Below are 24,224 nucleotides of genomic sequence, written 5' to 3'. Positions count from 1 at the left end.
ACTGGAAGGATTTGGTAGATGAGACACCAGAGAAAAATCAGGGGTATTTAAAATGGCAGTAGTAACTAGTCCAAATGAACCAACTTTAAAAACCCAACTGTGGCATATACAATTTCACAGGAGCTATGGGGCCATTCAGTCTAACCCAGGAGGACCCCTAGAGACAGAAGACTGGAATAAAAGTCATCTGAAGACAGTGGCCAGACGTTTTCAGAAGTTTGCTCAAAATCATAATAAGCTCATGGACCCAAAGTGGTTAGCAAATACTGAAGAAAACTACATCTAATTCATACCACAAATTCCTTCTAAACAGTACTTAAAATAAAACCAGCCATAGGAGAAAAAAGAGGTAATAGAAATAGAAGGAATACGAGGGAAAAATAAAGTTGTCAAACAAGGATTCTTTTATGGTTTCTCAAGACAGGGTTTCTCTATGTAACAGCTCTGGTTGTCCTGGAACTCACTCTGTAGACCAGGCTGGCCTCATATTTACAGAGATCCTCCTGCCTCTGCCTCCCCAGTACTGGGATTAAAGGTGTGCCCCACCATTACCCAGCAACAAACAAGGATTTTATACCCAGATAAAATAGCTTTCCAAAACAAAGATGAAGCAAAGATGATTAACAGAGAAAAGCTGAAGAGAATAGTTATGACACTTACAGAGCCACAAGAAATGTGCAAGAACTGAGCCAAACTGGAATCCAGTTTCAGAGAGGGAGGAGTGACGAACAAAGGGACCAAGACCATGCTGGGAAATCCCACAGAAACAGGTCATCTGAGCAAATGGGAACTCATGGACAACTGGGGAACCAACATAGGACCAAACCAGGCCCTCTCAACGTGGGTGTCAGCTAGGTGGACTGGGCACTTTATGGGGCCTCTGGCAGTGGAACCAGGATGTATCCCTAGTGCATGAATGGACTTCGGGAGCCCATTCCCTATGGAGGATACTCCCTTAGCCTAGAGACACAGGGGAGGGCCTAGGCCCTACCCCAAATGAATTGACAGATTTTAATGATCCCTCATGGAAGGCCTCACCCTGGGGAGTGGATCTGAGATGGGATGGGGGTCTGTGGGCGGCATGGGAGGATGGAAGGGAGAGGGAACTGGGATTGATATGTAAAATAAGATTGTTTAAAATTTATTAATAAAAAAAAGAAATGCAAGGAAATCCTTGGAGCAAAAGGGAACAGGTACAAAATGGGACTCTGTGTCTACCCAAAGAAATCAAGAGAGAAAATAAAACCACATTTGGAGTAGTCAGTAACAACTGAATGCAAACCACTGTTCTAGTTTGCTCTGTTGCTATGACAAAACACTGACCAAAAGTCTGGGGAGGGAACAGGTTGATCTGTTACAGTCCATCCTCAAAGAGAGGCTAAGGTAGGAAATGAAGCAGGGACCACAGAGGAACACTGATGATGATGACTGGCTGGTTTTTTTTTGTTGTTGTTGTTTGTTTGTTTGTTTGTTTGTTTTGGTTTTTCGAGACAGGGCATCCCTGTGGCTTTGGAGGTTGTCCTGGAACTCGCTCTTGAAGACCAGGCTGATCTCAAACACTTTGCCTTTCTTAAACAGCCCAAACCTCCTGCCTAAGATGGTACCACCCACAATTGTCTGGCACCTCCTACATCCATTAACAATAAGGGGGGGGGGGGAATGCCCAGTAGACATTGCTGTAGGCTAGCCTGAGGGAAGAATTCCTCAGTTGAGGTTTCCTCTTTCCAACTGTGTCAAGCTGACAACCAAGACCAGCCAGCTATCACAACCTGTGACATGTGAAAGCAAAATTTAATGGTGATACAGCACACAAGCCCGAGTTTCTTCGCAGAGTGCTTACACTGCATGTGTGGATTACAGTAGGTTAGAGGTATGTGTTCAAGTGATAGGAAATCAATATGTGGAAATGAAACATGCATTCTGCATTTGTTGAAGTAATATTCACAAAACCGACAAGCTAAGCCTCCCTTGGCATAAGTAGATGGAGAAAAGGCAGTGTGATTACAGAGTGGAGTAAAGTTCTGCCATACAGAATGAAGGAAAGCCTGTCCTGTATCAAATGTGAGTCAAATGAGAAAATAAAACTGAAGCCTCTCAGGGCTGGTGAGAGGGCTCAGTGAGTAAGGGCACTTGCTGCCAAACCTGATGGCCTGAGTCCCCTCTCCAGTGCCCACGTGGTAGGAGAGTACTGACTCCTACAGTTTGTCCTCTGACCTCCACACACAAGCATACTGTGGCACATACAGACCCACACAGACAAACAAGTGTATAGATAAGCTATAGTAAAAATATAAAAGGCAAGCATCTCACCATCCAGAAACTACTGTTTTGCCATTTTTCTGTGTATGTTCGTACTCGTGGGAAGGTGGAGGACTGATCAGAGACAAGGCATGGCTGTGAGGTAGAGTAGAATAACATACAGAAAGTATGTTACTGGGTGCTGTTTGGAGTGCTCCTGGAGATAACCCTTCCAGGGAGTGTCCAGGGCCTGCAAGCAGAGAGAGAAAGTGCAAGATTTCTCTGCCTACAGAGAATGGGAAAAGGGAGGGGCTTCAGTGGAGAGAATGGAGTGGAGAGCCAAAGGGCAGCATCCATGTGCAGTCTTTGGAGCCCCAGGATTTGTCTTATCTGTGGCAAGAAGAATCTGGGTAGTTTTGCAAATGATGCAAAGCAACCAGACCCTAAAATATGAAACATGTGCCTATAGATGTGCTTGTCTGAACAACGCAGAAAGCAATTGTACATATACCGATTTTTAGTTTGCCTCCAGCAATCCTAAACTAAAAGTTCTAGGCAGTGGCAGTGAAGTAAGCAACAATGTGGGGCTACCTTTAAGCAGTAATTTATAACATGAAAACGGAGCCAGCAAGATGGCTCAGTGGATAAAAGTGCTTCCTGCCAAACCTGGTGACCTGAGTTTAATCCCAGGGAGCCATGTGGTAGGAGAACTAACCCAGGTTGTCCTGTGACCCGCACCTGCACTTCACATCTGACTCTTTCCTGCCCTGCCTTCCCATTCTACTGATTTGGGAGAAACGCCTGACAAAACTCAGGGGGACACACCACCAGAGATTTTGGGGTGAAACATCTGGGTCACCTGTGTCAATATGGTGTCTGTTCTACCTAAAGAGGCCACCGCCCCCCCTTCCACTTTCCCTCCACAATCTTGTCATCCTTCTCCCTATTAAATAATAGTCTTTCACTAAATAAAAGTATTCGCAGGGTGATGCATAGCATTAACCGGAACGAGGCAGAGGCAGGAGGATCACTGTTGAGTTCCAGGCCAGCCGGGGCAGCATAACAACACCCTGCCACCACCATCCCAAAAGTAAGAGAGAGAAAGAGAACTAAAGAAAGAAGCTGGGGACTAGAGAGATGGCTTAGTGATTACGAGCACTTGTAGGGGACCCAGGTTCCTTTACCAACTCACAACTACCTGTAATTCCCATTCCAGGGTGTCTGACATCCTCTTCTGTCCTCCAAGGACACCAGGCACACATGCAGTACACATACATGCATGCAGACTAGGCAATCAGACATGCCCATAATTCCTATAAATTTAACGTGATGTTAATCATAAAATGCCCCCTTTTGTCCTCATCCACCTCTGCTCTGTCCCACTATCATGTGGCAATTGCAAAATGTGAAACAGGAAGACAACACTGCTTTCTGGGAATGACACAGGCAGAAGACAAGAAGGGCCTTGAAAATAACTATCCCAGCCAAACCGAAGTGCAAGAGTGGTCCTCCTCTGTCATCCTCTTGGGGTGGAGCAAGAGCAAGGCCATAGGCAGGAGACTGGGTGCCCGCTGTGCTAGCCTCTCCTGTGTTCTCCCACACAAGCAGTTTCTTAGAAACATGTGTATGCTTTATCTGAACTGTGCTGTTTACACAGATCAATTGATTTCTTTGCACTAAACTCTCAGAGACCATGCACAGGTTTGTTGATAACTGGGCAGGCTTCTCTACCTGGAGGAAACTGGCAACTGGGCACATCTCACTCCAGTACAGCTGTTCATGATCAGATGCCAGCTGTACCATTGGGGGACTCACCCAGAGCCCCCAGATCACAGTGCACACTGCATGGAACACACAGTCCTCCCAGACCTGCCAGAAGTGTGGTCCAGAGTCAATAGATCAGAACGTCAGAAATAGGGGTCAAGAGCCCTGGCGCAGAGCTGTGGGACACTGTCTCCTTGGGCCCTCTGGGGACACTCTTGGAGCATCCAGAGCACATTAGGAAGTGAACCATGAATCTATCCTTCCCCAGAGAAGACCACCCATCCTTTCATTTGAGACCAGACAGAATAAACAGGACATCAAGAAGATGCTGTGTCTGGTGGTAAAGGCCTGTATTCCTGGCTAGAGACTGGGACAGAAGGATTGTAAGTTTATGAAGTTCAAGACCAGCCTGAGCTACACAGTAAGTCCCTGACTCAAAATCAAGATGAAGGGTGGGGGTGGGGCAGAGATAGGGGAGTAGGTAGGGTATAAGGTAGCAAGTGTTTCTCCAATATCAAAGAAAGACTGACTGTCACTGACTGCCCGAGCAGCTCTGCCACCTGCTGACCCTGCCCGTGTTGTTATTGTTTTGTGCCTCTGTGTGTGTGTGTGTGTGTGTGTGTGTGTGTGTGTGTGTGTGTGTACATCATGTGCATGCCTGGTGCCAGAAGAGGGTGTCAGATCCCCTGGAACTGGAGCTACATATTGTTTGTGAGTTGCCACGCAGGTGCTAGGCATTGAACATGGGTCCCCTGCAAGAGCAGCTCAGTGCCCTTCGCCTCTGAGCCATCTCCCTGGCCCCATTTTTCTCTGTTTGCAGAGTCTGGGACTGATTTACATGCTTTTGATTCAGCTATTAAGAACAAAATGGGATCTAAAACTTGAGCTGAGGTGGGTGTCTCTTTAATGGCTTCTTTTAAAAGGGTAACCCTTTGTCAAAGGATTACACTGTGGGAAGAAATGTATCTAGACGGAGTATAGATTACGTTTTCTGTTCTCAGGGTATTTAGACAGATGCCTGAGACAGTTTCATCCAAAACCTGTCTGTCTCATAAAAAGTGGATTCAAAGATGATGTAAATGGATCAGGCTTAAGTGTTAGTCAATATGGTCTTAGCCCTGGTTCTGGAACCCCAATTTCCTCTGCTGCTGCCTCTCTCTGGTATCTTCAACCACCACCCAAAAGACTCTGTGTGACCCCAATTTCAGAAAGGTGTCTTCCATCAAACCTCATGCAAATAACAATTCATGTGTCAATCAAAGATTCTGGTCTATGTGAAGATCTTATTGGGGCTTTGAGTGGGACTATTATAGAAACAGGAGAAGGGAAAAGAGCCAGTCACCAGCAGAGAAGCCCAATTAACACCTGTTTAAGGCAGGCTCTCCTTCCCAGTAGGCAACTTGCTTTTCTAGGGACCTTATCAGAAATCCCATTTGCCAGGAAGACATACCCTCAATCTCTTGAGCAACTCTAGTTATCCCTGGCTCACATCATCTGATTTCAATTCCATCGATGGCTTCTCTGGAGCTACCTTATAATCTCACTTATCAAAAGACACAAAAGGAGAGAGACGTCCTTAATAATCTTCTAAAATGAAAGCTGAAAGCCACCAAAATGGCACATATGGCTAAAACCAGGACAAGTTCAACTCCCCACTGAGGAGCAGGTACCCACACTTTGCAATGTCTTCTTTCCGAGTGCCTCTCTTTCTCCTAACCCTCAAGCGGAAAGTCTAGATTAAAATGTCTTTAAATCCTAACTCTGCTTCTGACTGGTCCTGAAATTCTTGTCTGCATCAAAACCATGAATCCCAGTTTGGCTTGAGACAAGGGCCTTAAAACGTTAGGGAACTCCTGGGGCTAAGTGTGGGGCTGTGCCTCTATCCCACACTGCTGGCAGGCCCACGGTGCAGAAGTATGCACCCTTTCTTATAATCGTTATTGATTATCAGTGTGTGTGATGTGCACATGGATGAATGCAGGCCATGGCAGGGATGTGAAGGCCAGAACAGAGTCTTTACACACACACACACACACACACACACACACACACACACACACACACCATTCCATAATTCCTGAGGATTGGACTCAGGTCATCCAGGTTTCTCAGTACCATCTCTCCAGCTGCCACGCCTTACAATCTGTGAATACAGCTGACATTATTTCCTGTTATTACTAATGAGACATGGAAGTCAGAGAAGGCCCTGTCTGGGATGCAGCCTGAGTCCTGCCATCCACAGCAGCTGGAACCCCGTGGATTGGCAGCCTCAACAAACATTCCAGGGCCTGGAAAGGCCACTTGTTACTGGAGCTCACACTTCACCCAAATAGCATATTCTCCTTGTCCTAAATTAGTGGCTTAAGTCCATCCTGTCTTCATGTAGATTTGATGCTTTCTAAATTCACTTTTGTAATTTAAACGTCTTTCCATTTGGATACCAAGGGCACTTTAAACCCTACCCCATGGATCTCTTAAATTCAACCTTAATGTTTTCATAAATTCTTTGAAACTTGAATTCTACATTTTTTTTCTTTTTTTTGTATTGTGTGAGTCCAGGAGGGCAGAAAACTTGGGTATTTTAAAAAGGGCATCAAAAAACAAACAACAACAAAAATGTGTCTTTTATACCTATATATATGAGATGGCATTTCATAAGTAACCCTAGCTTTCCGGGAAAATTTTTCCTACCTGTCTCTGCTTCCCAGTGCTGGGATTAAAGGCAGGTGCCACCACACCTGGAATAAATATGGTTTTTTTCCTTTCCCCCAAAACTTGCTCCAGGCGGTCATGATGGCACATGCCTTTAATCCCAGCAGGGGGGGGAGGGGCAGGCGGATCTCTGTGAGTTCAAGGCCAGCCTGGTCTCCAGAGAGAGTTCCAGGACAGACTCCAAAGCAAGAGAGAGAAACCCTGTCTCAAAAAAACAAAACAAACAAAAATGTTAAGGAAGCAATTTGAGATTTAAAAAAAGGTCTTACTTCGTTCCTTTATTTCTGTAACAACTGATATCTAGCTGTCCTTCCTATAACGCGAAGTGAGACTCCCCTACTGTTTGGTAGATGCCGTACAGATACCATTGCCAAGAATGTGCTGTCTAAACGCCCATTCAGTTTTCAATGATGGAACTCCGCCCTTTACTTAGTTGTAAGCATGCGTGGAATGTTATGATAAGACATAATACTGGTGTTCAGACATGAAAATGGTGGGAGACAAAAATATACACGTGAAATAAACTGAGTACTTTAAAAAAAAAACTGCATTTCTTTTATGTGTTTGAAACAAGGCACCATTTAGCCCACGCTGAACTCAAACTCACTGTGTAGCCTAAGATGACTTTGATCCCCTGATCCTCCTGCCTCCACTCCCTAAATTCTGAGATTACAAGCATGTGCCACCATGCTGGGGCTCATGCAGTGTTAGGGATGAAACCTGGGGATTCGTGCGTGTTAAGCAAGTATTCTCCCAACTAAACTACATCCCCAGCCCTAAATATCATATTTTTATGACCATTTCATCACATCCTTGCCAGCACTCAGATCACTATCACTACGATCTCTGCCAATTGTTTGTTCTGTAGCCCTGGCTATGCTGGGACTCACTCTGTAGATAAGGCTGCCCTTGAACTCAGAGATCCTCCTGTCTCTGCCTCCCGAGTGCTGGGATTAAAGGCGTGCCCTACCACAGATCAGCCAATTTTGAATGAGGAAAATTTGAGGCCTGTTATTTGGAGCTGGTTTCCAAAACTGTTGAACTTGCCTGCCCTGAGCTCCTGCGTCTGCAACATGGTTCTCCAGCAAGCTCCAGACCCGGTCTGGCTAAGCGCGCTCTGGTCTCAGCGGCCGCAATCCCACGCCCCACCGCGAGGATGCGCTGCGACCTCAGGTCCCCCTAGCTCACCAAGCCATGACGGAAGGTAGGGACAGGAGCGGGGCGGGGCACCGAGCAAAGGTTGGCTTCTTAGCCCCGGACCTTCTCCGCAGCTCTCCGGCATCATGACGGTGGGCGCCAGGCTCCGAAGCAAAGCGGCGAACAGCTTCGCGCTCCGGGGGCGCCTGGGGCGATCGCGGGGCACGGGTGACGAGGAGACAGATGCCATCGTAGAGCACCTGGAGGGTGAGGACGAGGACCCGGCGAGCCAGGAGGGTGAGCACGAGGAGAGCGGGCGGCGCGCGGGGACCCCAAGCGCGCGCAGAGTGCACCTGGCTGCGCTGCCTGAGCGTTACGAGCCCCTGGAGGAGCCTGCGCCAGGTGACAAGCCTAAGAAGAGATATCGGCAAAAACTGAAGAAGTACGGCAAGGTAAGTTCCCACGGCCCGGCCGCCCTAATCCAGACAGAACCCGGAGTTGCTCTGGGTGGAGTTGTGCCCTAGTCGCCGCCTGGACAGTCAGTCGGAGGGTGGCGCTGAGCGAGTAGACTTAGGCGGGCAGGAGAGGTTGTCGTTGGTGGGAAGGGAATGTTGAAGCCATGGTGAGGTTAAGTGATTTGGGGACCGTGACCCAGCTGGGAAGTTGCAGCCAAGATACATCCATCTCCCATCCTGGCCACAGGAGAACGTTAGGTGATTTTGTCGTGATTCTGTTAACTCAGGCAGTACACACCTGTGGAATCTCCCTCTCTCTAACAATGGTCTCTGCACTTTGAACTTCAGATGTGTCCTGCCTTTTGCTTTTTTGGTGGGAGGAGGTGGGAGAGCTAGAGGAAGGATGGATGGGGAAAGGAATGAGTTTCGTTTCCACAATAAGTGGCTCTGGCCTGGACCCGGCTACGAGAGGGTGTTTGGGGGTGGGGGAATCACAAAACTCATTGATTGTGTTAGGGTCAAAGTCCTGGCCTGGCCTGGTTTTATTGTCCAGTCAGAAGTAGCCTTCAGTGGGTGACCTTTATCATAAGTGAGGCATTCAGTCCCTTGCTTACTTTATCATTCTCCTGAATTGACTGACATGGCTCACTCACGAGCAGGCAATGATAGAATACTTGAAGTGGGACTTTGTGGGTAAGGAAACCATCTGAACGTGAATTTGATGACACAGGTTGTCCATTGGAGGCTGGCATTTGGAGAGGTTTGTGGGTGGCCATTCTGTGCCTGGCATTTGTGTATACACTAGAGGTGCAAAACTGAATCCTCACAGGGCTGGGGAGAGCCCAAAGCCTACCAGGGAGACGTGGCAGAGCTAGGGCACCCACTCCTCCTGCGCAGCTGAGAACTAATTTAGTGACTACTCATGCTGGTAAGGCTAATATAATCAGGGGCTCTGGGTAGAAAGAAGAGCTGAGACTAGACAAGGAAACCCATGCCTGTAAGTCCAGGCAATCTGGAGGGCAGGACAGGATAATCGAAAGCACAAGGCCAGCCTTGGCTAGAGGACAAGATCCTAACACCGAGGTACCAAACCACACTGAAGAGGATGGCTATTCTTAAAAAAAAAAATATCCAAACATAAAGTGTGGTGTTAGTGAGGAGGATGTGGAGACATTTGGGGCCTTGTACACTGATGTTGGGGTATGTAAAATGTTGTAACTGCTGTGGAAAGCCACTTACTTGGAGGCACCCCAGCAAATTGAACACAGAACTGACTGCTCCGTGGTCTCAGGGCTCCACTCCAAGAGAGCTTACGAAAGAACTGAAGGTTGGGCTGGGTTGGGGGGTGTATGTAGCTTGGGTGATGAAGTGCACAGAAGAGCTGGTTGGATCCCCCGGGCTATGTAAACTAGGCGTGGTGGTAAATACCTGTAATCCCAGCACTTGGGAAGTAGAGGTCAGAAGATCAGAGATCAGGGTCTGGGTGGGGGGTGGTGCTCGTTTCCAACCTGACAATCCAAGTTCAATCTCCAGAACATGGCAAAGCTGACTCCACAGCTGTCACCTAGCCACGTACACACTGTAGCTAGCACTCATGCACAGAAGTACGTGCACACGAAATACATGTAATAAACATTTGGGGAAAAATAGTTCAGAGTATTTTGGTTACCCTAGAGAGTTCCTGGGCTTACATGAGATCCTAGCCCAAAAAAAAAAAAAAAAAAAAAAAAAGCTGCTCAAGCAAATTTTGTTTTGTTTTTTGAAACAGGGTTTTTCTGTGTAACCCTGTCTGTCCTGGAACTAGTTCTGTAGACCAGGCTGGCCAGGATTAAAGGTGTGCACCACATCACCCAGGGTAACTATTTTTTTATTTTGATTTTCCATGTATATGGGTATTTTGTGCCTTCATAAATGTTTGTAAAAACAATTTTACACACATGATCACAGACGTCTCATTTACCACTGGACAAAAAGTGAAAAAATCCAAATATTTGTGAGTAGATGAACCAAATGTGGGCTAGACACACTATGAACTATTATTTAATAGCCTTAAGAAGGACTGATATTAGCTGCCACATGGCTTAACAAGATGTTAAATGAAGAAAGCCATGATTCCCTTTATATGAAATGTACAGATAGGCAAGTCCTGACAGAACGTGATGGTGATTTTAGGGGCTGGACAGAGGCATAGAGATGCCAACTTTGTGTGGTTTCCTTCTGGGATGAAGTGGACAGAGCTGGTAGTTATGCATTATAAAGGCATTCAATGCCTCTAACTTCTTTTGTTGTTGTTGTTGTTGTTTGTTTTTTATTTTTTTTTGACACAGGATTTCTCTGTGGCTTTGGAAGCTGTCCTGGAACTAGCTCTTGTAGACCAGGCTGACTTCGAACTCACAGAGATCCGCCTGCTTCTGCCTTCCAGAGTGCTGGGACTAAAGGCTTACCACCACCACCACCAAATGCCTCTGACTTCTTCTCTTTATAAAATCATTTATTTGTATGTGTGGGTTGGGTTTTTTGTTTTGTTGTCCACAGGTATGTCTGTGCCCCATGCCCACAGAGGTGAGAAGAGGGCATCAGTTCCCCAGGAACTGGAGTTGCAGATGGTTGTGACCCACCATGTGGGTGTTGGAAACTAAAACTGAACCCAGGTCCTCTAGAAGAGCAGCCAGTACTCTTAACTGTTGAGTCACCTATATCAACGTATTGCTTTCAACTGTTTGGTTTTTTTTATGTTACATAAGTTTGTTATTTTGTGGGGGGGGGGTTGGATTTTGACACGATAAGGTTGGTTTTGTTTTTTGTTTTTTGTTTTTTTGTTTTTTTGTTTTTTTTTTTTTGACCAAAATGGAGAGAAGAGAGATGTGGGAAAGTTCTGGAATGTTATATACTAGCTCAGTAGCTCCAAGATGTCCAGATGAGATTACAGCCCCAAGTGAGGGGTCCCAAGAGCCATCCTGCCAGGTGAGAATGTACCAGGCTCCAACAAAAAGGAATAAGACTAAGGAGCCTGTCTTTTCTGCCGAGGCTCCTGCAGAAGGTGGGGGTGGAATCTGTACTCTCCACGGTTGCCAGGAGAGGCTTTCTTTTAGAAATGAATGGTTCCAATTATTGGTTTTTATGGAATGTGTTTTCTTTTAGTTCCCATTCCTGTTAACATCTTAGCCCCTTCACCTAAGCCCCTTCCTGCTTCTATTTAAGGAAAATTGTTGGCCTTTGTGCAACATGAAAGAGCAGGTTCACTCCCCCGCGGGCCCGCCCCCTTCCACCGGCATGGTCCTACCCAGGGGCCAACCCTCACACTGTGCTAGTCCAGCCTATGTTCCAGTTGATTCTAAAGAAATAATTGCATTCCTATGGTGCACATATTACTGTTAAAATGTTACCTGCTGGGCCCTGGGGAAAGAAAGGAACCTGAGTTGGTGGCTTTCCGTCAGAAAGCTGGATACCAGCGATCTTTATGTTCCATGCCTGAGTCCCCTCGGCAACCCTGGGAAGCTGGTGTTAGAGACAATGAAGCTGCAGAGTCAGACAGCTAAAGAGCTGGGAGGGAGCAGGGCCTGGCCCCTTCCACTGTAGATCTGTGGGTTAAAAGGATGGAACATGCCTCAGACTTAGCTGAGGATAATAGGCCGTCCTTGCAGGCATCCTTGAGACATGGAGAGAAGTACAGTAAGAAAAAGAATTAAGTTATGGTAATTGGGAAACTAGGAGAGGGTTGGAGGGTGAAACACAAAGCGTAGGGTAAGTCAGATATGGTGCTGCAGGCTTGTAATCACAGCCCTCTGGAAACTGAGGTGGGAATCAGGAGTTCAGGGCCAACCCGGGCTACATGGTGCATGGCTAAAAGGTGAGAATTGGTGATGGAGCTCACTGGTAGAACATGTTTAGCACGTACCAAGACCTAGGTTTGAGCACACTAAAAAAAGGGGGGTGGAGAGAAGAAATGTTCTCGGTAGGGGTCAAGAACCAGTCTACCAGATGTGAGAGCTCCATTGGCCGTATGACCTTGGGCTAGGTTTCCTCTCACCTCCAGTTTCTTTCTCTACCATCTGGTAGTAGTGAGGGCTGGGCTAGGGTGGTGGGGAGTAATCAAGTAGGCACGAGAGCCCAGTAAAAAGTTTGGCAGGTGGCACATACTTAAGGTCCCAGTTCTGGGGAGGTGAAAACCGTGTAGACAATCCGTGAACTCAGGGTTCTATAGCAATTTAGGAAGACACTGAGTATTGACCCCCGACAGACACACACCCTACTGACACACATACCAGGTCATCTCGAGTCAATAAATTAGTCCATGTGGAAGTTCTAGATGCCAGGGCTCCTGGCTGAGGTTCTGGAGCTGTACGTTGCTGCCCTTTGAGGAGTGGGTTCTATTCATTCAGATTCTGGAGCTGACCATCCACCTCAGGTTGGCAACCAGGCCTGAGGGCAGCTCTACAGAGGACTTAACTTTTTGATCAGACAGTGACGTCTGTGGGGGGATGATTTTCTCTCCCAAGTCAGAGGGACATGAAGTTCCCCAGCTGCACTGGGGATTGTCCCAGGCAATCCTCCTGAGCTAAAGTTGTCAGGGCTGCTCCTGTTTGGCTCTCTGCAGCTTCCAGAGACCATCTTCTTCCCTTTCAAAGCCAGTAGTGTACACTACCCCCTATCTCTTCTCCTTCTTCCCGCTCTCCCATCGTCTTCTGATTGACCTCCCCCCACCCCCTGTTTCTGTACATTAAGATGCCCACATGGATAGAGCCACTCTTTGCCTGGTATTCAGGAGGCCCAGGGACTGATACATACTGGCAAAGGCCCTCTTGCCATTTCCACTAATCAGAGCCATGAGTTCTAAGAAGTAAGGTGGGAATCTGGGGGCTAGCCTGGCACTCTCTCACACTTTCCCATCCTCAGCTTCCCTACAAGAGATTTGTTTTATCTCAAGTCAAGTTTTATTCCTTGAATAGCACCAGTGTGGTGCTTTGATCTTTCCCTGTGCTTCTCAAAGCTGTATTTTGACAGAGTTCCATGTTAGTTAATGAGCTGTCTCAGCAGACTTTATCCCCAAATTGTAAAGATGAAGTGATAAATAGTTTTTTTTATGAAATTAAAAAAGTAACCAGCTATGGGGAAGAGAATGTACAAACTCACTACCATCAGGTTTCAGGTAAGCAGTGTGATTCTGGTGTCATTGCTCATAAGGAACCAGTGTTGATGGTCGCAATTGCTCCAGAGGTACATGATGTTTGTTTCAAACATGGAAAATTCTCCCAATGATTCTTTTCAACACACACACACACACTGACATGTTTCCTTGAGAAATAAATAAGGTTGTGTCTTGAAGACATATGTACCAGTTTCTTCCAAAACTTGTCATGACCTAGTAAGGGACTGAGAGAAAGATCTCAGCTTTCTCTACAGGCTGAGGGTACCTGACTGGCTACAAACTAGTGCGGGGACCCTGACATTTATACCATGGACAACTCAAGGCATGGCTTATAGGCAACTCCATACCCTCCTTAGAAATTTTCCTAGCAAGGCATTGTGGCTCACACCTATAATCCCAGCACCAAGAGAGAGCTGAGGCAGGAGGATCAACATGAGTTGAAGGCCAGCCTGGGTTACATAGGATCATGGGATGTCCCATGCCAGCTCAACTACTGAGGGAGATCCTTACTCATGAGAGAGAGAGAGAGAGAGAGAGAGAGAGAGAGAGAGAGAGAGAGAGAGAGAGAGAATAAAACTTTTCTGAGAAGTAAGAAGTATCTTAGGCTGGTATATTGCTACCACAAACCTAAGTTACTTTGTAACAGACAGAAGTCCTTATTCTTTTGAAAACTGACACCTTGGGGCAAACCCTGCAGGCAGCACATGCTGGGCACAGGCCCCAGTGCTCCTGGTGAACAGACTCCTCAATCCTCTTTACTACACAAAAAGGCTAATACATTCACATTATACAGACAAAGAAATGGAGGCCTAGGAAATTTAAGGAAAGGTTGGGATTGGAACTCATTCCTGGCTGTAAGCACAAGGTCATTTATACACTACCTTTATCAGAGATAGGTGTCACATGGGATAAAGGTGCCTGGTTCTACAGTGAAATTTCTTTGGGGAGGGTTCAGCTCTTCCCCTTACCAGCTGTATGGTCTCAAAGACATTTAACTTCCCTGTTATTTCTTCTTGCTGATCCTGTAATCAAAGACCATCGAGGACATACCAGTCACCCAAGTTAGGCCAACTTGTTTCGTTCAACGAGAAGACAATACCAGAGGAATTGTGGAGTATCAGAAGATGGACACCCCAAGCAGGGAGCTGAATGCATGAATCTGAGCTGGAGTTGCCAGCATCTAAGTCCAAGGGGTTTTAGGCAGAGCATGGAAGAAAACCTAGCATTGAGGAATGAAGACCTCAAAGGTTCAAACTCTACAAGAAGACAGAATCAATAGAGAGTGCTTAGGAGGATTGCCCTGTGGAGTAGGGATCAGGTGATCACAGCTGAGGGAGGGAAAAGACGGAACCCTCCATGGACCACACAACATGGAGGTGGTAGGCATCCTTGAACAGAGGCCCTGAATGGTTGTGGGCAGCAGTCAGTGACAGGGAAGAAGTGTGGAATGGAGTCAGTGTCTGGAGGCTTTCTCATTTGGAGAGCAGAGACACGGGGCAGGAGATGGCCAAAGTGACCCTTGGCATAGTATAAGCTAGGGATGGACAGGAAGACAAGGATGCCACTGGAGAAGAGAAACCAAGGAATGATGAGAAAGAACCAAGAAGAGTGTGGGGAAGACATGAGAAAAAGAGCCAGTTCCCCCATTGTTATCCTGGCAGGGTGGGAGAAGCCAGGAGCCAGAGCACTGAGCTTGGGGACAGTAGAGGATGGTACATAGGTTGCCTAAGGATTTGTGTTTCAAGCAATGAAGACATGGGCTCTGCTAGTGCATAGAGATGGCTGGGGTAGGGAGAGGGAAGGGTTAGGCTGTATCTGAAAGAGAGGTCAACCCACTTGGGCGGGTGGGGTGGCTTCTTCTGGTAGCACCGGGTGTCATGGTGAGCCTTGTAACTGGGGTGTGGGATCTATCGTCAGTGGAACCAGGCTATGTATTTTGTAGTCAGTCATAGGGTTGAAAGCCAAAGGGTGTGTGAGAAAGTTCTGGTCAGTTACGTGGATGTCCAAGTCACCAAGAACGACAAAAGAATCTGGGGGTGGGAAGGGGAATACCAGGGGCACAATGCAGTAGCTCTTAGCCATTAGTGGTCTCTCAAAGTTTTGATGGACCTGGCGGCATTCGATGTTCCCTGTCCCAGCACCCACCCTCACCGAGGAGGAAGGCAGCATCCAAGGAGCATTGCTTCATCCTTACCCTCAAAAAACAAAACAAAACAGTTCTGGAAACATAAATGGCTCTTGGAGAGTGGCAAAAACTTCTCGGGTTGCAAACATGTGAGTCAGACCAGAGTAAGCCTAGGCGCATAGGAAGGACCCACTGGGCTGTCTAACAAGATGCCTGAACACATCACCGCCTGTGATGGTGCTGAATATTTCAACTGGGACAGTGGGGTGAGCCTCAGTTTAAAACAGCAAAGGGATTTTAGTTCGAGAGCTAGCAGCCTCCATGCTGTTTCTAAAAAAGGCTTTCGAGTTATCTGGAAATGTGCTGTGTTTTCACGCACTTTACAAGGAGGCCTGTTGTGAGTAGGAGTGGGGACCCAGGGCACCATACAAATGTGAAGACACCGATCCTCCAAAGTGTGCCCCAGATCCATGACGGCGAACGATTCTGTGTGTGTGCATGTGACGGTCACTTGTGAAAGAATTAACAGGATGCCTCACCTAACTTTGCTTTTCTCTTTCTAAAATAGAATTTCGGGAAGGTCATCAGCAAAGGATGCCGGTACATTGTCATTGGCCTGCAAGGATTTGCTGCAGCCTACTCTGCCCCATTTGGAGTGGCCACCAGCGTCGTGTCCTTCGTGCGCTAATAGGAGCTGCAGGGGCAGGCATCACCAGAATCCTTCTGCCCCCCGGACAGTTTGAGTCCACCAGCACTTCAGACTCGAACTCAGGAACTCTAAAGAGGAACCCTGCTTCATGCTCCGTTGTTGAACTGGTTGGGCCATCCCCGCTTATCCGCTGAGCCACTTGTTTATCTTGGACATGGGTGGATCTTGGGGTCAGTCCCATGGAGAATTGAGCCAAAGTCAAGTTGGGGTGAGGGTTAGCTTGCTTCCTGTACTGGCTAGAGCCTTCCTGGGGTACACAGGAAGGCAGACTCATGGCAGATCTGGGGTCTGAGCCATGCAGGTAGTGGGTGAATTTTGAGGGAGGAGGGTACAGATCTCTAATGGGATAGTTAGTTGCAAGGTTCTGGAAAGGCACTGGCCTTGGCCTTCCTTGATCCTCTCATTAAGGACAGTGAGGGAGCTGTTGCTGACATCTTTCTCTCCATCTCTTTGCTTTACTGAGCTGTCATCGGGAGTTTAATTACAGGGTTGGGGAAGAAAGAAGGAAGGAAACAGTCTTTGAAGACCACGATGCTTTGAAACCCATGTTCACAGCTGTGCGGGGACTGTTGAAAGTAGATCAGAGCATGTCATTTTCATGAGTATTTTATAACTACACAGCTGGCAAAGAGGGAGGGAGGGAGGGCGAGTTCAGAAGCAAGCTTGGAGGCTGCAACAAACAGGTGCTTTCAGAGTCTGAACCTGGTCCAAAGATTGTGTTTGGAGCTGGCAGGAGTCCAGGGGGAGGGGGCAGGGGCAAGGGAGAGAGGGAAAGAGAGAAAAGGAAAGGGAGAGAGGAGAGGGAGAGAGAGGAGACAGAGAATTGACAAATATATTTAGAGGAGCAATAGAAGTTGGGAGCCAGGAATGCAAGCTTGCAATGGGGGCTGGGCTAGTTGTATGTAGGACCAGAGGAAGCTGGGGGACCAGAGGCATTGTGGTGGTTGAGTTAACACTTCTTAGGCTAGCATCTCACTTGGAATCAAAGATTAATCTAGGCATGAATCCCAGGCTTGAGACTCACTAAGGATGGCTCATAGACTACCTTGAGTGTTGGGAGAATGAGAGAAGAAACCCTTTTAAGTCTACAATGTCTGGGAAACTGTACTGGTTGTTTCACAACTGTCTTCAAAGTTGTTCACAGAGGTTCCTCTCCCCATGACCCTTGGCCAACCCCACAGCAGGTCAAGATTCAACCTTGATTCTAGAGCATTCAAGATCCAGAACAGTCAGCATCACCTTGTTGGCCTGGGAGACTTCCTGGGGCAAACAAAGAAAGCCAAGATGCTCACCTCTCACCCGTTGGGGCCAACCATCAGGCACTGGTGGGTGGGTGGGAAGATGGACAGAAAAGGAGCAGGTAGAGGAGACCATAGCAGTTGCCCACTCAGATTCAAACTCCTTTCTGGAGGCTCCTGTTTTAAGTGGCCTGGTCCCTCGAGCTGGGAAATAAGTGGTCTTGCTTGATCCCTAGTATCTAAAAGCTGGTTAATACAGGTTCACACATGTGACAGGATGATGCTTGCCTGGTAGTCCTAGGATGGAAAATGGGAAGGTAAATAGGAGAAAAAGTCACATGCAGTTGGCTGGAAAGAATCAGGAATGTGAAGCTTGCGAGATGTCTCCCCTGCCACCTCCTGATGCCACAGAACCTCCAGGGAGCCCACAACATCCTGCCAGGAAGGGAGTGTGACCCAGGGAAGGAATGAGCAGTCAAGGGTGCTTCATATCCCAGGAGTCTCTTCCTCCTCCCCAAATTGGAAGATCAGTAAAGCCAAGCACATCTGGCCCTGTGCCTCTTCCAGTCTGGCTAAGAATTAACTCGGAAATGACCAAAGTCAAAAGCTTGCAGGGGCGGTCCTGGGCCACCCTCCCTGGAAGGTCGATTTCAGCCCCAGGATCAGGCTGTGTGATCACATCCCCTTGTGGAGCTTTGGGTTCATGTTGCAGACCGTTCCTTGTTGCTTTCCTCTGTGTTCTCTTGTGTATTCGACCTCAAGGTCCGCACCCTGCTGCAACTGAATTTAAGAGCTTAGCTTTCCCATTACTGACTTCAAACTTCTTTTCTTTTCTATATCCCACTCTTGCCTTGAGGTGTAAATAAAAAGTCCCAGCTTGTCTGGTTTTCGTATGTGTCCGAGGCTGTCCCTTCCCATGCTCTGTCTCCCCGGGAAGGTGGCTGGGGATCCAGCAGGACCTGGGAGTGTGGGATAGTGGGTTAAGGTCCCTGGGCATTCTCTGGAATCCCTCAGGACAGGTTCTAGGGAGGGGAAGCCACAGCCCCACCATCTGTTAGAAATGAGAATTTTCCAGAACCTTTGACCTCACTGTGGAGCCAGGAGGCTGCATTCTGCACCAGCAAGAAGCCTCTGATCTCCGCCTTGGTTGGGAAATGCCTCTGCCTAATGGGGCTCCAGGGAGGGAGGTTGGGCCAGCATAGCAGGCCCTGAGTGTCAGTCCATGCAGGCATGTTGGCACACAGGCCTGCTCACTGAATTCTCACAGAAGCAATGGTAGAGGTTAAGCAAATAATAGGCAAGTGGTCCTGGGTAGCCATCAGATTATCTGATGAGGCAGGTTCATGGTAATAAGTCCCTACCTGTTGGGAATGTCATAGACTTATGGCAGAGTTCTTTGTTACCATGGGAACCTGTTTCATCTCCAGTGGGGTGTGTGTAGGTTATGACTCTCACCTCATGCAGAAGACTCAATGAGCTACCATTGGAGTTGGACATGGCAGCTTACATTATCCCAGCACTGAAGAGGTGAGGTGATGGAGTGAGTCTTCTGCCACATTGGAATACCATCCCCCACCACCCCACACCCCACACCCCACCCCACCCCCACACCAAGCTGTTTCTCTGCCAGCACCTGTGTCTGGTCAGAGAAGTACCAAATGGCATCTGTGACCAAGAACTAGTATTTGAACTCAGACCTTGTTGGCTTTCAGAGATCACTGTGGCCACCCAACTAGACCAGTGGCTCTTAATCTTCCTAATGCTGTGACCCTTTAGTATAATTCTTCATGTCATGGTGACCCTCCACAACTGTAAAATTTTTGCTGCTTCATAACTAATTTTGCTACTGTTATGAATCATAATGTAAACATCTGTTTTCTGATGGTCTTAGGTGACCCCTGTGACAGTGTCATTTGACTCCCCCAGAGGAGTCGCCACCCATAGGTTGAGAACTTCAGCATTAGGCAGTCCAAGTTCAGAGTCTGTATTCCGATTATCATTCTTGGTTCTGCTTCTGTAGAACAGCAGAGAAATAAAGAGGGCTCACGGTGTATGGAGCTGTCAGAGCTTCCTGGTAAAAATTCATGATAAAATACATACAGGTCAGATCCAAGGCATGGGGCATAGGCAGGATACCGGATACCCCCGCAAAGGCTATATTTCAGGGGCTCTATGCTTTGCCCAAAAGCCAAATGAGGTTTTTTTTTTTTTTTTTTTTTTTTTTTTTTTTTTAAGTTTCTAGCTCCCTTAATCATCTTTAGAAAAATATAGATAAGTACTGGGTTTTGTTTTTAAATTTGGAGGCAAAGTTGCTTTTGAGCCAAATCACTCCACTGCACATCACAGCCAAAGGGAAAGCAGATCTGAAGATCTCCCAGGGCCCAGTGCCAAAACCTGGCAGGAACTCCAGCTGTGCAGGGCTCAGGGGGTAGGGCAAGAGAACAAAGGCCTGTTGGCAGGGCCTGTGCCAAACCTGGGCCCCTTGTGGGTCTTAGAGCTCTAATCTTCAAGTCAAGCAAGCCCCCGAGGGAGCTGAGTCTGCACCTTGAGGACTGACTCTGCTTTTTAAAACAGTTTTTCTCAGGTGATTTTCTCTTCTGTCCCTGGTGATGGGGCTTGAAATAGATGCATCCAGTTCAAGGCAGACAGAAGTCTAAGCCAGGACTGGGGTATTGACCAGTGGAATGCTTGCCTGCCTGGTGTGTGCAGGCCTTGGGTTCTGTCCCCACTACTGCAATAAGTATTAAGTAAATAGACAGGTAAGTAAGGTTATTAATTGAATAAACATCAGAGCTGAAGGACTGGGCAGAAACTGAGTTGAAGGGCCACACTTCCTTTACCGGCTCTTCAGAGCCTAGGTAAATAGTTTCCACCTGGGACTTAGTCACTTCACTCCTAATTGAGATAAACAACTTATTTTTGGTTTTGGCTTGCTCCAAGAGAAGTTCAGAGTTGTCGCAAAGGCAAAATGTGGGAAGAAAGTGAGGAGGCAACGGGTGGGAGGGAAATGGTAGAGGGCAAGAGTGACAGAAATCAGGAAGCATTATGAGTCAGGCTTGATGGAGCACAGCTTTCACCCCAGCACTTGGGAGGCAGAGGCAAGAAGATCTCTGCAAGTTTGAGGCCAGCCCAGTCTACAGAGAGAGAAGCGGAGCCACATAGACTCTATCTGAAAAAGAAGAAACCACTACATTCAAATGTGAAATTGTCAAATTTAATTTTAAAAAATGAAAAAGTGTTGAGATTGCCTCAGTATTTATTTAAGCAGGAAATTCTCCATTAAAGAAACTTTTACAAATTTACCTTTTTTAACTGCTTAGAGTGAGGAGAAAGTAGCATACAAATTAGTTAGGAACTTTCTCCATAACTTTCATTCTTTTAAATAAAACCAAGCTTGAATATGGCTTCCAGTATTTTAACAGGGTCTGCGAGCCATTCATGGAGCCCATGAGCTCTACCTGCCATCTGTGTTGGTCAGAGATCTGGGCACAGGGATCAGAGGAGACGGCTAAGCTTCCTGCTTAACCTAAAGTTCAGAATTAAGGTGCAGAGATCATGTGGGTGTTCATCCTGGTCCTCAGTTTCCACTCTCAAATGATGACAAGTGGGATTGATAGATGAAAACAAGGGAAACTCAGAGACAGATGGTACGGAAGGCAGCTCCAATGCTGTATCCAGGTGTCTTGCTCACTTTTTGTTTGTTGTTGCTGTAACAAAATATCCAAGAAAACAAGTTACAGCGTAAAGATTGGTGTTGACTCCTGGCTTCAGATTTCTCAGTCCATGGCTCTGTGAGCTTTAGGATTGTGGCAAGATAGGAACGTGGAAGACTGTGGCAGAGAAAAGCCACTTAGTAGCCAAAAAACTGAGAAAAGACACAGGGCAGGGTCAAGTTATGCCCTCCCAGGACCCTACTCTCCAAAACTTCCAGTAATAACATCAAACTGTATCCATTGTAGTTAAATCTACCAATGAAGTCAGGCCTGGTGATCCATCCTTCCCCAGAGCCCCACCTCTGAACATTCCTGCACTGGGAGTGGTCCCTTCTGGGATGACAAACACCTGCCAAGGCTGCCAGGACCCAGGCACAGCTGCCTCTCATCTCCATTTCTTCTGAGGTTTCTCCAGAGACCCGGTGGGAGAGAGGTTTCTTTGTAGTGTCCATTCCCTTTTCTAAGAGAGGGTCCCACATTCAGGCTGGTCTGAAACTCACTGTGGTGATGCCCTTGCTTCCTGGAGCTGAGATTGCAGATGCAAGTCAGCACAACCCAGTTAGAGAGGAGCTCTAGAGACAGTCCCACTCCCACAAATCCCCAGTTGCTTTACTGTTATTCAAGCAGTTAGGATGTCTCCAGGAGAGAGCTGATTTGCTAACCAGTCTGTCACACTCTGCTCTCTGAGAGCCTGCATGTGTCTATCTGTTGATTCTCACCACAGTCAAGGCATAGAGATAGGAATCTAGGGAAGAGACCTGTGACCCCAAGTTGGTCGAGTTCAATTGATTTCACAGATGCTCTGACTGACTGGTCATTTTGCTCCCTTTGTTCATCCCAGGGGCCACATACCCAAGCCCCCAGGACTGCAGGAAGCTACCTGTATAACCGCATGGTGCTGGCATCAGATAGCTTGGCTTCCAATCTTCTAGGCCAGTGACCTTATACCTACACGCTTCAACTTCCTCGACTTTCAGGGTTTGCTTTGTCTCCTTTGCAAAGAAGAGTTTAAACAGTATTTATTTACACCTCTTATTGGAAAAGACATATATGAAGGGTATTAAGAACCTTGTACTGGCACTGAAGGGAGTACTGAGTAGTAGGAGAATTGCCTGCTCAAGACCCTGGGTTCCCTTCCACACTACTGAAAACCAAACCAAACCAACAACTCTGGGAGCTGGTGAGAAGGTTCAGTGGGTACGAGTCTGCTGTATAAGTGTGAGGATCTGAATTCAGATCCAGAACCTGTGTAAAAAGCTGGGCATTGCTGCACAGGAGCCTGTAACCCAGCACTGTGGAGGGCTGGGGCAAGAGGATTGTTGTAGCATGATGGCTACCAGCCTGGCTCCAACCTGGGTGAAAGAACTTCTCTCACGTAAATAAGATGGAGCATGAGAGAACAAAGACATGAGCTATCCATCCTCCTCTAATGTCCACACCTGTCCCCGCCTGTCCCCACCTATGCACCTATGCACATAACACACACACACACACACACACACACACACACACACACACACACACACACACACGAACAACGCAGCATATAGGATACAGCATATACTTACTGTAGTGGGCTTCCCTTCAACAGCCCCTCCAAGCCAAGTTCCGTCTCCAATTGCCCCTCCTGTGGGAGGGAAGAAATGGGGCTGCCAGCTCAGGTGAGGCAGAGCTGGGGGAAGAAAGAAGGGAGCAGGCAAACTGTCTGCTTGGTGCAGGTTCATGATCTGGATGACAGATCCGGCTGAGTCTCTGCTTGAGAACATGCAGGCATGCATGTGTGTGTGTGTGTGTGTGTGTGTGTGTGTGTGTGTGCATGCATGCATGCGTTCATGTGTGTGTACGTAGTGTGGGTGTGGTGGGGGTTGTCAGAGAAGCAGGGGCAAGGGTCAGAGCAGTAGGAAACAGGTTTAAATCCCCTCCAAGACAGTTTGCTTGAGGCTATTGTTCTCAGCCAGGCACCCAGATGACCAAGGACTTTGACCTAAATCTCTTCCCATTTGTCCCTAACCTTATTTCTGGACATCCAAATGTGGCTTATCCACAACAAAAGAAGAGGCTTTACTAAAGAGAGCCTGAGGATGATTTCTTAGGTCCTTGGGGCTCAAGAAGGATGCAGGGCTCCCTGCTCATAACAAGCAGGAAGGCAATCTCTAGACTCAGTAATAGAATAGAATTTTAAAAATACAAAACTGCACTTTCTTTAACCACCTAGAGTCTCTTTCACTGTACATTTATTTTACATTTTTTATTTTTGTTTTTCATTATTTGATGGGTGTGTGTGTATGGGTGTGCACCGTGGCACTCTTGTGCAGGTCAGAGGACAGCTTGTGGGAGTCAGTTCTCTCCTTCCACCACGTGTCCTGGAGACCAGCCTTAGGATGTCAAGGTCTATGTCAAGTGCTTTTAGCTACTAAGCCATCTCTCCTGCCAGTTGCGTGCTTATTTATGCCACAGATCACTACTGAACACCTGATGATGCCGTGCCAGAGTCCAGCAGCAGCAATGGAATGAAACAGGTACGGCTGTGTGTTCTAGCATCAGATGTGACCACAGTTGTGGCCCTCTGGGGTTTTAAGTACTAGGTGATGACACTTGGGGGGCTATCTAAGGTTTTCTGTTGCTGCAACAAAACACCATGGCCAAAAAGCAAGTTGGGGAGAAAAGGGTTTATTTGGCTTATGCTTCTACACCACAGTTTATCATCATAGGAATTCAAGGGCAGGAACCTGGAGGCAGGAGCTGATGCAGAGGCCATGGAGAGGTGTTGCTTACTGGCTTGCTTGTTATGGCCTTCTCAGCATGCCTCTGTCTGCCTCTGCCTCCCAAGTGCTGGGATTAAAGATGTGGGGCACCACCACCTGGCAATGGAGGCATTCTCTTAATTGAGTTTCCCTCCTCTCAAATGACTTTAGTTTGTGTCAAGTTGACATAAAGCTATCCAGCCCAGGGCCCATAGGAAACCATCTCCCAGGAGAAGCAAG

At 47.4% G+C, this 24,224-nt stretch overlaps 1 protein-coding gene across 1 annotated transcript; it reads left to right on the top strand.

The window, feature by feature from the left end:
* Positions 1 to 7,927: 7,927 nt before the first annotated feature.
* Positions 7,928 to 18,420, top strand: CUNH1orf115 (chromosome unknown C1orf115 homolog). Its single transcript, XM_051186507.1, has 2 exons — positions 7,928 to 8,303; positions 16,149 to 18,420. The coding sequence occupies exons 1-2, from the start codon at positions 7,998 to 8,000 to the stop codon at positions 16,266 to 16,268; spliced, it is 426 nt and encodes a 141-aa protein (XP_051042464.1). The 5' UTR covers positions 7,928 to 7,997; the 3' UTR covers positions 16,269 to 18,420.
* The last annotated feature ends 5,804 nt before the right edge of the window (positions 18,421 to 24,224 follow it).

Source organism: Phodopus roborovskii, unplaced genomic scaffold (assembly GCF_943737965.1).
Source record: "Phodopus roborovskii unplaced genomic scaffold, PHOROB, whole genome shotgun sequence".
Classification (NCBI taxonomy): domain Eukaryota; kingdom Metazoa; phylum Chordata; class Mammalia; order Rodentia; family Cricetidae; genus Phodopus; species Phodopus roborovskii.
Note: the sequence above shows the minus strand (reverse complement) of the source record. Positions and strands in the feature narration are given on the sequence as shown.

Excerpts from the sequence above, each read along its gene's own strand:
- CUNH1orf115 (XM_051186507.1), top strand. The coding sequence starts at position 7,998 with ATGACGGTGGGCGCCAGGCTCCGAAGCAAAGCGGCGAACAGCTTCGCG. Across the intron at positions 8,304-16,148 it reads AACTGAAGAAGTACGGCAAG|AATTTCGGGAAGGTCATCAG; the intron begins GTAAGTTCCCAC and ends TTTCTAAAATAG.